Here is a 14067-nt window from a genome sequence, read left to right as displayed (position 1 = left end):
CATAACTCCTTTTCACATAGTCTAGTCCTTTTCCAATCCTCTGCCCACATAATCAGGCTGTTGATGGCTGCCCAGATATCTTTTCAGCGCAGGCTATTTCTCAGTCCATACAAAGCAGTGTGAACTGGTGGGCTGCTCATAGCCCCACCCATGGGGCAGGTTTTCCTCTCCACTATCATTGATGGTCACCCTGAATATTGTCCTAACCAGCTGCGGTCCATTTTTGGCTTGCACCCGTGTGTCAAGCTGACCTGTCTATGAAGTATGCTCAGCTGGATATATAAGCCATCTTATTGCTGGCAGAACAGGGCATGAAGGGCACAAGCAGGCATGGTGGCTGACTTACAGGTCTGGGTTTTCTGCTCCTATAAGTCATTTGTGCCTTATGCCGTAATTTGATCTGGGATGTACAGTTTCCATCTCATGGTGTATGCTGCTGGTCAACTTAATAACTTGGCTGACAAACTCAAAGCTTGTAATGGGGAGCCTTGGATGTCTGGTCCCTTGTGTTCTATAGTCTGTACCTGGGCCCGGTAATACATCAAGAGCTTTTTCAAAGGGTATATAAACCTCTGCTTCAGTGGCATAGCCTTACTTCAGAATCCCAGGGGCGTATGTTTCATTCTTCCCATGGAACTTGGTATGGGCCCAATCCCATCTCTTTTCCCAGCACTGACAATTCTGTACCATCCATGTTCCACTGGTCATACAGCCTAAGCAGCCAGGCTGCTCGCACCATCTGGCCTCACTGCAGAGTCCTTTCTTGCTCAAGACCTCTCTCAAAGTTGGCAGCTGCCATGTTACCCTGTCTGTGGGCCAGAGCAGTGTCCTAGGACCCCACTTAACAGACACTGTGCTTCCTTCTTCATGGTGGTGGATACAAGATACGTCTTTTACTTAGGAGGGGATATCCCAGCATGCCTCTGACCACTGGGGCCCTAGAAACCTCACGGTAGTTGCCAGACTCTGCATTGTCACAGGGTTTATCTCCCACACCAGGGAGCATGTGTCTTACCCAGGCCTCCAGTGTGTTAGGTGCCCACCACTTGCTCCTTCCATGCAGTCAGCATGATGTTGTCAATCTCTTGCCTCCTTTATCAGGTCCAGCACTAGTTACCAATGAGGCATCCGGGAAGGGATAATGTGCTGACTTGTGGACAGAGGCCTGTGCAGTACCTTCCAGCTCACTGGTGTGCTAACCACTCCAGAGGGTCCTAGTGGGGCAGTGGAGGTGTTTGGATCAATGTCAGCATGAGCACCCACCAGAAGTCCCTGTCCCAGTTTTCAGGATTCCAGGTTTTCTTTGCCGTGGCCTGGTGCATTAGAGTCCTGCTTTGATTGAACATTCAAATGTCCTGAATTCTGTAACTCTCATAATTGGGTCCTCAGTCTGCAGTTCCATTGCAGGGCATGATGAGGACCACTTTGTACCAAGCAAGAAGACTCTGAGGTTCTCATACTTTGCTATTAAGTGCTTGTAAACAGCTTCCAGTATCACTATTTTGTGCAACCTGGCAGTAATGAGCCAGCTCTGCTGTTTCTGTAGGTGTTTTTCCTTCTGTGTCCAAGGGCCTGCATTATTATGCATGTCATGATATTTCCCTCCACCAGGATATCTTCCAGATCACTTACCAGTGAAATCTTTGGCAGTTGAACATGACCTTGTGACAGGACTATCCATTCACTGCCTATGTGTAGGATGGCATCCTTGACAACCTGTGGAGTGGTATAGAGCAAGTCTTTGAGTTCCGTCTTACAACCTGTATTGTTAAAGTACTCAGTGCCACCTGAATTAGTCTGGGTCCTTCAAGAAACAGACACCAAGGTGGATCATACCCCAAAGATTTTATTAGGGGAATGCCTGTGTGAAAGGAAATAGCCAGAAAAGGCTGGAAAATCCATTAAATCATTATGCAAGTCCAACCTTAGTGAAGGGGAGAGGGCAGAAGGTCCTCCTAGTCCACTGTGCAGTCTGAGGGAGATTGGGCAAGACCATTGGGGGTCTTTGTCTTTCTCTCGTCTATGTCAGTTTCAGTTATTTCATTCTTATTTCCTGCTGCTGACTAACTTTGTCAACCACCATTTCATATGGTAGAAAAATTACCACTCTGCTGTTCAAGAGAGCAGCAGCTAGGCTGGATATCATGGCCCCACTTTCAAATTCCTAGGGAAGGGCTGGCCTGGTTTTAGCTGTCTCGAATCTAGTTCACAGTTATGTGAACCAAGTTGTCTCTCTAAATTGAAACATTTCCCAGAAAAGTTGGACAGACTATAGGTTTAACACTAATACTTTATGTAACGTCTAATAATTCTTAAACATTTGATTAGCAAACTGATTTTTTTCCTACCCTATAGAATGACTTTGAAGAATGATTTGAATGGGTCACAGGTCTTCCAGTGAAGTAACTGAGAGGCATACTTGTCATTGGTGACTGTTTGGGTTAGTTTATTACATGTTTGTTTTTGCTTCTGCAAAGCATTTTCAAGAGTAATGACTAACTCAACATTTCCTCCTTTAACTGTTCCTTGCTGTTCAATTTATTCAAACAGATTAATATGAGATTAAAATAAAGGCTGTATGGAAAAAATACATCTGTTAGAATACTTCACACTGAATCAGAAAGCCATAAAAGTCATTACTAGGCAATTAGAACTTTTAAAAGGAGCTATGAGATCCTTTTTCTAAAATTGTAAAGACTAGTCTGTCCTTTCTCTGTATATTGACAAGTGTGGGAGCTCCAAATGTATTGTGATAGCAAGAAATGAAAGCTAGGCTTAATTAGTCATAGCTGAAATACAACAACAGGCAGTGCTCAAGTGAAGGCTCGCTGAATAGAATTGTGTATGTAGGACACATGGGGAAGCACCTGGTTGTCAGTGGAGGGGGACAGACTATGACTAGGGCATGAAGAAAAGGTGAGGGAGGGTAAGCAGATTTAGGATCAGCTGGCTTGATAATTTAGGCAGGCATGATGTGCCTAGTTGTCTGGTACCCGACCCTGCTTGATTAGGGAAGGGGACTGTGGTCGTGAGTGTGAGAGCTCCACAGAGAAGGTGGTCGGGATGTGAGTTCCGGACTGGTAGCTTTGCATATGAAAGGCCAGCTCCTATGAGTTGTTTACTAGGTCATGAAATTGACTAGTCCTGATAGGAGCAGCCCCTGCAGTCAGCAAGGCCCCAGATGTCAAAGTATCAGAATCCAGAAAGTAGGCGTGCTTCACACACCTGTATAGAGTTAAGGTTTTCCTTTTACATTCAAATGACATCTTAAGCAAGTCTCCAGGTTAGCACTCTCAGCAAGGCTGCCACAAATGCGTGGAGCATCCCAGGGCCTAGCATATAATCAGCTGTGCCATAGGGAGGGGATGTCTTAAAGAGGTAAGTGAGGGCCTTTGGCAGGAGTTGGGGTGGGCATCAAAGCAAGGTGCAGGCACTTATAACTAAGCATCAAGAAAATCCTGTAAACGTTTTCAAGGCTCCCAGTGTGGAAAACAGCCTATGGTAGTTCCCGGGTATATCACGGTGACAGTATGTCTCATGTCAAGGAAAGAGGGGAAAAGAGTTTCAGATGTGTTTTGGACATGCTATGGGACCTCTGTGTGATATGTGTATAATTAGGATTCTATCTATTTGAACAAGTATGGTATAAAGAAATGTGTGTGGTGTGGTGGGCTGGGAGATGCTGTGTTGGCATGTTTCTGGGCATGTTGAAGATTAAAAATGGGAAAGGGTAGCATTTCATCATCAACAAAGTGAATGTGGAAAGGGGGAATACTATATACACAATCATCATTCAGCTCATAAATCTCATGTTTATCCCAAACTGTTTAGAAAAACCCCTCTTTTGAGAAATTATTTAAAAGCTAATTCATGCTCATGCCTGTCTCACAAACCAGCATTACAAGCAGACTGCTGATGAATTCAGAGCCCCATGGTCTGTTCCTTCATTAACTTCTCTGTGCCATCTTTAGGTGCCTTATCCCACCCCCAACCCTGGTTGCTCTGTGCTTCTTTATGGACATTATGATTTTCGTTGCCTGATTTTCTTTTAGTTTTCAGTGAATCCCTACTGATCAGTTTTCAGTGCTTTTCTTTTCCACCCTTTATGCTTTTATTAGGTTTATTAATGATTTTTCTTATTTTTTTCCCTTACAAAGAATTCTGGTTTATTATATTGTGATTAGTGACCACCCTAATGTGCCTTCTAATTGATTCTTCAAGAAAGAGTGACAACTCACAGTTCTTACACTTTGGCTCAGAGACTTGTACATCTGGAACTTCCATGTTACAACATTCCTTCCTCTGTGTGCACCTCTTCCTTTACATAATTTTAATGTAAACAGTGTTACCTGTTTTCCGTGATTCAGCTTTACCCTCAACCAGTCAACTGTTCCTTTTTTATTCCTATAATCAGAATAATAATTAACATTATACCAAAATATAAAATTAATATAATAGGTCACAATTTTGAGTGTTACTATGTGCCACACACTATTCTGAGTAATTATGGATGTAATAACTCAGTAAGTCCTCACTCTGTGAGGTAAGTACAGGGTGGAAAACTGAGGCACAGAAAGTGATGTTCCCTAAGCAATGCACCTAAGACAATAGATGCAACAGTACTCAAATCTGCAAATATGGTCAGTATATTCAGCTACCTCCTTAATGGACATGAGGCAGAAATAGTCAATGAAAACATTGGATAATATAGCTGTCACCACTTTTGCCCTCTTTTGCATAGTTCTCCATACTGCCTCTACCACAAGGCCCTTTGTGAAGTAGCCCTTATTCACTCTTCAGTCTTCAGTCTGTCACCTACACAGTGAGGTTGCTGATGGTCCTTCATTGCCAGCACTCCACCTCCACACGGTTTCAGAACCCCCTGTCCATTAATCTGTGTGGTTGGATAAATGCCTCACTTCCTCACTAGAATAAAGTTCCATTGGAGTACTTTGTCTGTTTTCACTTAACATTGTGTCCTTGTCACCTCACATGCTGCCAGGAATGTGGCAGGTGCTCAGAAAGTATTTCTTGGATGCAAGAACAAAGGTATGAAGAAAGGAGGAAGAAAAGCAAAGGCTGATTATACACTGACTGCGTTCTGGCTCTTTAGGTACAGTAGACCATTCTGTTATTGTACCAGGTGGAAATAAGTTTAAGTTCAAGTTACAGACAACCCAACTACAGTGGCTTAAGCAAATATGGTATTACTGTTTCACACAACAAGAATTGCAGATGGGCATTTCAGCCTGGTTTGACTACTAACAGATGTCACCAAGGTCCTAGGCTTTTCTGTGTTTCTCCTTCTGCAAATTAGGTCACATGACAATCTTGACAAAATTACAGTCACTGAATTTTCTACTGTGATAGGTGCAGATTTGTTGCATGAGTAGAAGATTTGATACTCTATATACCTCCTTAAACAAAAAGTTTTATTTTATTTATAATGTACTTTTTGAGGAGAACTGTCAAAGGGATTCCCAGGACAATGTGGAAGTATCCTTTCCTGAAGTATCTGGTGATCCTTCACTGTCTGTTTTTAATTAACATCTTAAGGTATTAAAGCTAATTGGAAACTGTGTATTGGGAGACATTACCTGGTTCACAATTCAATAGGGGGATATCCTGGTCCAATATTAATGTTCATAGATCTTTTATTTTCAAACATTTGCAGGGAAGAATGTTCTGGTCTCATTCAGTGGGGAGTTAAAACCAGGCTCCAGTGTTCTGGAAGCCAACTGGAGAAGGGAGATGGGGAGTGGGGAGCCTATCTATTGTATCTTACCATTCAGAATAGACTTTGATTTAATACTGGTTTCAGTGCATTTTCTACCCCAACCTTGAGCTATGTCTAGTTTCTCAAGTCCAGATCCTCTCATTCACCTTTTCCAGAGAGTAAAACATGCTGGGTGAGGTGGAGGAAGGCCAGCCCAAGAAGGGAGAAGGAATGCATAAATGGAGTTTTAAAAGCCAGTCCTGTTTCATGCCCCTCCATCCCCTGTTTCATAGATACCTGGCATCTCCTATTCTTAAACTTTGTTGGGGACAGTTGGCGTAGTTCTGTGGCACAGGTGAGCTTCCTTCCTGACTCTCTCCACTTGCAGCCTAGATATGTCTTTTGTGCGTCTCAATTTGATCAAGCTCTGCCCATAGTTTTAGGCCTCTTGTGTCCTGCTCTTAGTCTTTGTGGGTTTATGCCTTTTCTCTCTCTCGTCATTTCAGTGGAGAGGGAGGGAAGGTAAGAATGCATTCATTCACTCATGCTTACCTAGAAATTTTGCATATATTATTTATCTATAAAGTAGGATTTTACTGTACATTCATTTTTGATCTCTATAAAATTTGTTATTCAACATCTTTTGCATATTTAGCTAATTATTTCATGTAGAAATGTCAGGATAATGAAAACTCCTGGGAAAGAGAATACATTTTCAAGGGAATAAAAACTCTAGATTTGTTAAAATGTGCAATGAGCCTTACTAAAAAGTGTCTGTTTAATTTTCAGATTGTGAGCCATGCCTTTAGTGAAGAGGAACATCGAACCCCGGCATCTGTGCAGGGGTGCCCTGCCTGAAGGGATTACCAGTGAACTTGAATGTGTAACCAATAGTACCCTTGCTGCTATCATACGCCAGCTAAGCAGTCTGAGTAAGTCATCTCATGTCTAGAACAAGTTTTTTCTGATGACTAATAGGGTTTTACTAATTTAAATATTAGCAAATAGATTTCAATTCATTAGTTATGTGCTTGTCCAAAGATGAGACTGCAACCTAATTGTCCCAGTGTGAAATTAACTGGCACCCTCTCTGGTCTTGTGACACCAATTTTATGTGATGAAAAAAAAGTTGTAATAGACCAATTCACAAATTATTAGATGATACCAAATAGGTAGATATGAAGCAATGTTACATAATTTTTAAAAGCTTATTAAAATTAGGATAACATAATTAGTTATTTTAGCTTTATTGAAGTATTTTGTTATACTCGGACAGGATTGTTTAATTTAAAATTTAGTAAATTGAGAACTAGTTAACACCTGTAATATGCCTGGCACAGAGCAGATGCTCAGTAAATATTTGTTGATTGAATAATATCACAAGTTAATCAAAGAATAAAGCCAAAATCATAAGATTTGCTGATTTTAACCTACAAAAGTTAAAATGCAGCTAGTGACTTCCAAATTGAAGTCAAATATGATTGTTACATATATACAGTAACACATACATATTAGATACATAGGTTATATAAACATAAGCAAATACTAGCATAAGGAAAAAAGGGCCTTCTGTTATTCTAATTTTGGACATTCATATGAAATACCCAAGGACTATTCCATGTTTTAAGACTCAAATGTGTGTTTCAAAATGTATGTTTTCTTTCAAAGCTCTTTTAAAGTTGCATTGTCTTTCCTCTTAACTTTTACATTTATATCTTGTTTTCTCACTTTATCCCACTCCTTTTTGGTTTAGCTCGTTTATACTTCATTTTGGGTGACAGATTTTCAAAGTTAAATTTTTCAGAAACTCTGTTAGTAACTAGAAAATTCTCCATGAAATTTCACCTAGTGGTAGGGTCAATCAAGCATGGAATGTTTCCTGAAGAAACAGTACTTTCTTTATTTTTCAGAAGAAACACTTTGGATAGATAAGTGTTTTTTAAAAGGATTTTACTGTATTGTTACCCATTAATTTTTAATATATCTATAATCATTGGCAAAGTCAAAACTAATTTGGAAGTTACTTAAATGTATTTCACAGTATCTTCTGGAATCTAAACTAATTACAGTTGATTTTTGGTAGTTGTTGATAAAATATATAAATTTGTGTAATTACAGAAAGATACCTTGCAAATTATTGAAGGATAAAATGTTTCTGTTTGCATTCATATATTTTTGTAAGAATGTTTTAGTCTCTGGTTTTTACAACTGAAATGTCTGTTGGCATACAGAATTAAGTAATGCAAATACACACAAACTGTTAAAGTTTTAATAGTTGAGCTGTATCTCATGGTGTAATAGTCAATTTAGTGTTATGTTAGTCATGTTTATGGTGCCCACTTGGCCACCATCTCTTATAAGTGAAACTAATCACACAGTATGTTTTGTTTCATATAGTCTGTGGTACGCATAATAAAACAGCCCCTACAAAGATGTCCATTGCTTAACCCTGAAACCTCAGATATGCAGATATTCTTTGTGGTGTGGCAAGGGGGAATTAAGGCTGCTAATCAGCTAACCTTAAGAGACAGTCATCCTAGGTTCTTCAGATGGTCCCAGTGTCATCACAGGAGCCCTTTAAATGTAGAAGAAGGAAGTAAAAGAACCAGTGACGGAGAGTTCTGGTATGAGAAAGGCTCAATTATCTGTTGCTGGCTTTGAAATAGAAGAAGAGGCCACAAGCCAAGGAATGCAGGCAGCCTCTGGACACTGGATTCTCTGCTAGAGACTCCAGAAGAAACACCTTAATTTCAGACTTCTAATTTCTGGAACTGTAAGATAATACACTTGTATTGGTTTAAGCCACTAAATTGGTGGTAATTTGATACAGCGGCCATGGGAAACTAATGTACCACTCTATCCTCAGTTATGTTTTGTACACATAATCCAGCTTTATGTGAGGTACTAGCTTCAAGGACATTCAGCCTCAGGCAGGCTGTCTCATTGGATCTCAACCCAGTCTCTACCAGAATCACTTGAGAGCTTTAAAACAAGAGGCTAGGAATCACTCCAGAGATTCTTATTAGGGTATGCAACAAAGATATGGCCTATGAATTAGATACTGTGCCTCTGGGTTGAAAAGATGAGCTGGATCAGTCACATTCTCAGAAGATTTGAACTAAGAAACAGTGCTGAAATATCATCCAGTACTATAGAAATCATGATGGCTGCCTGCAAGCCAAAGTTGTGGAGTAGGGCAGAGCTTGAGAAGTCAGAGGAAGCTAGCTGGTAAAGAAAGGCAAAAGCTGCAGAAACTGGAGCTGAACATGAGAGAGACAACAGGTCCCTTGTGAGGTGGAGAGAGCAGCTGGTCCCTGGACCTGCACAGAATGCCTTTCTGGCGCCCATACAAGGAGCGGTGCTTGGGTGTCTTCAGAGCAAACTTCCTTCTTCAAGTTCCTTGAGTGCATCTGTAAATGGAACCCAAAGAGCCTTATAAAAAGAGGAATATGGTGATATATATGCCAAGGCTATAATTTTGGAAAACTGAGGTACTAGGTTATTAATTATTGGTAGAATAGCAAATTGTTGGTTACCAGTGGTTTATTTGTTAGTGTTCATTCACTCGGTGCCCCTCTCAGTGCAACATAAAACAAATAAAATCAATTTGGTGCATACTTAGAAGTTAAAAAAGCTTATGTATTTGACATCAATATGGTCATTAAATAGAAAACATGCAGTTATTATGACATGCTGTAACACTGGTACATAATAAATGAGATCTGTATTTTGGGTCAATATTTTCTATGAGGTTTTCCACTGAGTAGAAATATTTTACAGGAGATGAGGTAAGTTATATGTAAAATTTTTGTATGATTTAAAAATTTTAGGAAGACTAAGAATTTAAAAGAATGTTTTTATGTTATCTTCTAATTTTTAAATTATTCAGTCTTCTAATTTTTAAATTATTAGATATTTTTTAAAGTTTTAGGAATGCATGAATCTGTTATTAAAAGTCTTTTACTTGAGTATTAATTCCCAAGATAATACCAAAACAGAATCTGTATTTTTATTCCTCTGAGTATTTGACCATTATTCAGTAGGTCCAGAAATAAGTGGGTCACCTTAATCTTTTCTACTTCCCTGCTCATCCTTTCACACCCTTGTTTTTAAAGCTTCCAAATACTTCGACCCCCAGATCAGGAACAGATGATGTACAATTATCTGAACTTCCTATAAGTGATACAGAGAGAGGGTAGAACTTGTCTACAAATGACATCTTGGGGGAACTTTAAGGATTTACCTCAACCCTAGTCAGGTCATACCTGCCTGAGCAGCAGACTTGCCCTGGAAAACCTCCAGAATAACTAACTCTCTCGTGGTCTAATGAAGGAAGAGGAGACCAGGAGTCTAGAATGAATATCTTTGATCTTTTCCAAAAAAGGAAGACCAGCAATAGGGGCACTGATTCATTGGATTATTCTGAGCCTCATCATATTTCTGGGGCAGTTCAGAGTGGTAAGGATATAAATGGTGCAGAAAGCAAGAAAAGAATCTGGACCTAGATACCAAATAGACCTCTGAACCCTCTGCATAGCTTTTGGGAAATCTGTAGGTTTTTTACCAGTTACCATGTTCACATCACATTCGAGTTAGATATTTGACTTGAAAATGCCAGAACTTTCATCAGCATTAGATTTTTACCAGGCTTTTCAGGGGTTTGAATCTTTACAATGAGAAAATATTGATTATTGGTATTGAGTTTAAGCGTAATTATAGAAAGGGGAAGTTTGTAATTTGAATAGCCTTCTAGGTAAAGAAAAACGATCAAAATCTTTCAAAGCTTTATCTAATAAAAAATAAATTAGTCTTTAGTAATTTTCTGATTTTTTAAAATTTGAGTATTATTAACTTCTACTGTGAATGACTAGAGGAGGTAAGGCAGTTAGAAGGGGAAAGAAAGCTACTTTTAAAAACAATTTTGGTTAATAGTGTGTAAAATAAGATCCTTGGTTTTCTAGCTCTGGGATATTGATATTTTTTCCTTCAAATAATGACAGTTTAGTGTAGCAATTAACATTAAATCAGAAGTGCTTTTTTTAAACCATTTTCCTTGATTAATCTGAATGCTCTTGTTCCAGTCAACAAGTTGCACAATTTAAATTGTAGTATCTTGTAATCAAATTTTAATACAATTTGCTTACAAAAAGAAATGGGAACATAGGGCATGTGGACCAAGGATGACACAGTCCTTTTTTAATAACATAGGCTGTTTTTACACGTTTTGTCTTTGTTCTTGTATAGCTGTCTTCCTTTTCCCCTCCTAAGACTGCACCCAATGTGTCACAAAGAAAGGAGTAAGAAGAACTTCAGTGCATCCCAAGTCTTTTGGTTATATTTAATGGAGCTAGTAAGATAATATAGAGAACTTGGGAAAGCACAGGAAAACAAAATGAAAAAATTACAAAATTTTCATTAGTTAGAGAAAATCATTGATAACGCTTTGTTTTTATCTTTATAAAAGTTTTATTTCATTATACATAAGGTTTTGTAGCCTATACTCACTTATATAGTAAACATCTTCGTTGATTCTTCTGACACATTTTTTAATAGCTAGAGTTTATAATATATTGATATGCCATAATTAACCATTTTTCTACTGTTGGACATATACAGGGATGGACAAAAGTAGGTTTACAGTTATGAGTACACAAAACACGAGTTTATTCTTGTGTTACTATTTATTAATGATTGTATTATTTTCCATATGAACAACTGTAAACCTACTTTTTCCTTCCCCTATACATTGTTTCTTTATTGGGAGACACTATCATAAATTTTTGTATCAAATTGATAGGTAAATCTGTGGTTATTTTAGGCAGTATTTTAGAAATTTTTTAAAAATTTCTTATGTTTTACAAGTTATCAAAGTTCCTCAAAAAGAGCAAAGATAGTTCTAATAAGTGGTACAAATTTTGAGACTCCATTAATTTTAAATATGTTTCTCTGTTGAAGAAATTATTTTGATGTTTTTGTTGTTGTTGTTAATTTTCACATTTCAAGTAATTGTCTAAATGAGAAAAGCCTGATCCTGACCAGGTAGTTCAGTTGGTTGAAGCATTGTCCCATATACCAAAAGGTTGTGGGTTCCATTCCTGGTCAGGGCACATACCTAGATTGTGGGTCCCATCTCCTGTCAGGGATCATACGGGAGGCAACCAATTGATGTTTCTCTCTCACATCAGTGTTTCTCTCTCTCTTCCCCGCTTTCTCTCTCCCCTCCTTTCCTCCCTGCCATCATCTCTAAAATCAATAAACATATCTGTGGGTGAATATTAAATAAATGAGAAGAGTGTTTTCTTCTCAAAGATTTTAATAAGCGATTAATATTTTAATTACCTTCTCATACACGTTTCATATCAAATCAAATGCTGAATTGACATAAAAAATACTTCCTTAAGGGATTGCACTGCAATACCTTAGCTTTATGTATTTGGATCTGAAATTTGTAGTTGTGTGACTTGATTATACCAAGTACAGTTTTACTTAGAATAGAGATTAAATATTTTGAAGGCATGCACTGAATAGATTTCTTGGATGTCTTCAGCGCAATGGGATCATGGGGGGAAAGGGGAGATTCAGTTGCAATATAAACGAAAATAGATCACAAGTATGTGTCAATGCAAGTTAAGGCCAGGATTAACCGTACCTTAACAGAAATTTTACTGGGGGAAACAGCAGGATTTTTTTTTTTTAATTTAATGCTTCACATAATTGGCATGCACAAATAGACAGTGGAAGGTTAAGAACAGTATAGGAGATGGAGAAGCCAAAGAATTTATATGTACGACCCATGGACAATGAACTAAGGGACAGGAAATGCTGATGGGAGGGGGGCCACAGGGCAGAGAGGGATAAAGTAGAGAGAAAAATGGGACAACTGTAATAAAATAATAAAATATACTTAAAAATTTTAATGCTTCAAATGGAGATAAGTATTTGCATCTTTCATGGACAAAAATTGAAAGTTGTGAAGAGAGGTAAGAAGTGATGTATCCTTAGGAAGCTATTGGAGACAAGTGTCATAAGAACCCCCTCTCCACCAAAGTTAGGGTTGTTGGAAATTCAGGCACTTTCCCAACCCACTGTTTCACCTGGAATATCAGAAATACTTCATTATGAGCTTTATAGAAGTAATTATGAGTTAGATTGTTTCTCATTTCTCCTTTCCCTAGATAGATTTTAACATAGCAGAATTTAAATGTAGAATAATTCGTAAGAGCATAAGTTGGAGAGTCATCCAAGTCTAATGTTCAGTTCTGCCTATCATTAAACTTCTAAGATTTATCATTTCTATTTTTCCCATTTCATGAGTTTATAGGCTTATGGTAAAATGTCATAAGTGGTTTATAGATGTTTCCTGATTGTTTTGATTTATACTTTAAAGTATGTCATCTGTAAACTTTGAAGGAAGATTTTGAAGGTTTTAGTACTTTTCTAAAAACATATTATTAGGATCTGTCATCAGGTACACAATTGTGATTATTGGCAGACTAAGGTAGTGCTCTTCTATTAAGAAGGACCTTTTATAGGAATAAACATTGTCTACCAGTCTGAAACTGTGGTGAGTGAAACTATGAGTAAGGGGAGACTACTACTACTGCTACATGTGCGTGTGTGTGTGTGTGTGTGTGTGTGCATGCGTGCGCACGCACACAAACAATGGGATATTATTAAGCAACAAGAAAGAAGGAAATCTTGCCATTTGTGTCATGGATAAACATAGAGGACATTATGCTAATTGAAATAAGCCAGACAGAAAAAGACAGACACTGTGTGACCTCATTTATATGTAGAATCTAAAAATAAAGTCGAGTTCATTGAAACAATAGAATGGCTATTACAAGGGGAGGAGCTGTAGGATGGGGTGTGGTGTGGGAGATGCTGGGCAAGGGTAGAAGCCTTCAATTATAAGATGAATAAGATCTTGGAATCTAATGTACAGCAAGTTGACTATAATTTAAAATACTATGTTGAATATTGGAAAAATCAGTGGAGTAGAATTTAAGTGTGTCTCCCAAAAGGAACTATGTGAAGTGATGATCTGTTACTTAACTTAGTTGTGGTAATCATTTTACAGTTTATGAATATATAATCATCACACTGTATACTTTAAATGCATACAATTTTATTTCTCTATTATACCACAGTAAAGCTGGGGGAAAAGTCATAGAACTGTAGAACACTGTCTCTCCTCTCACCGTCCCAGCACATCAGTATAGGCCACCATACCACAGGTCCTTTTACCAATGTCATGATTGGCTTTTAATTAAAAAAATAAAAGACATATTAAAAGGCAAAAACAAACAAACAAACAACCCAACACAGTTTGAAAGAGACATAATAAGCAT

The 14067-nt window shown here is 38.1% G+C and overlaps 1 protein-coding gene across 4 annotated transcripts in view; it reads left to right on the top strand.

Annotated features, from left to right (window-relative positions):
• Window positions 1-14067, top strand: part of WASF3 (WASP family member 3) — a 141820-nt gene that overhangs the window by 96092 nt on the left and 31661 nt on the right. For 2 of the 4 annotated variants that reach the window (XM_054577147.1, XM_054577144.1), the window contains exon 3: window positions 6506-6648. In XM_054577147.1, coding sequence (XP_054433122.1) covers window positions 6516-6648 — 133 coding nt within the window. In that variant the 5' untranslated portion in view covers window positions 6506-6515. Of the gene's footprint in view, window positions 1-5002; window positions 5114-6009; window positions 6072-6505; window positions 6649-14067 lie in introns of all 4 variants that reach the window. The other 2 variants (XM_054577145.1, XM_054577146.1) reach the window with 2 other exon arrangements.

Source organism: Pteronotus mesoamericanus, unplaced genomic scaffold (assembly GCF_021234165.1).
Source record: "Pteronotus mesoamericanus isolate MK-2021 breed Mesoamerican mustached bat unplaced genomic scaffold, CSHL_Meso_final contig_41, whole genome shotgun sequence".
Lineage (NCBI taxonomy): Eukaryota > Metazoa > Chordata > Mammalia > Chiroptera > Mormoopidae > Pteronotus > Pteronotus mesoamericanus.
This window is presented reverse-complemented; position numbering and strand designations above follow the sequence as displayed.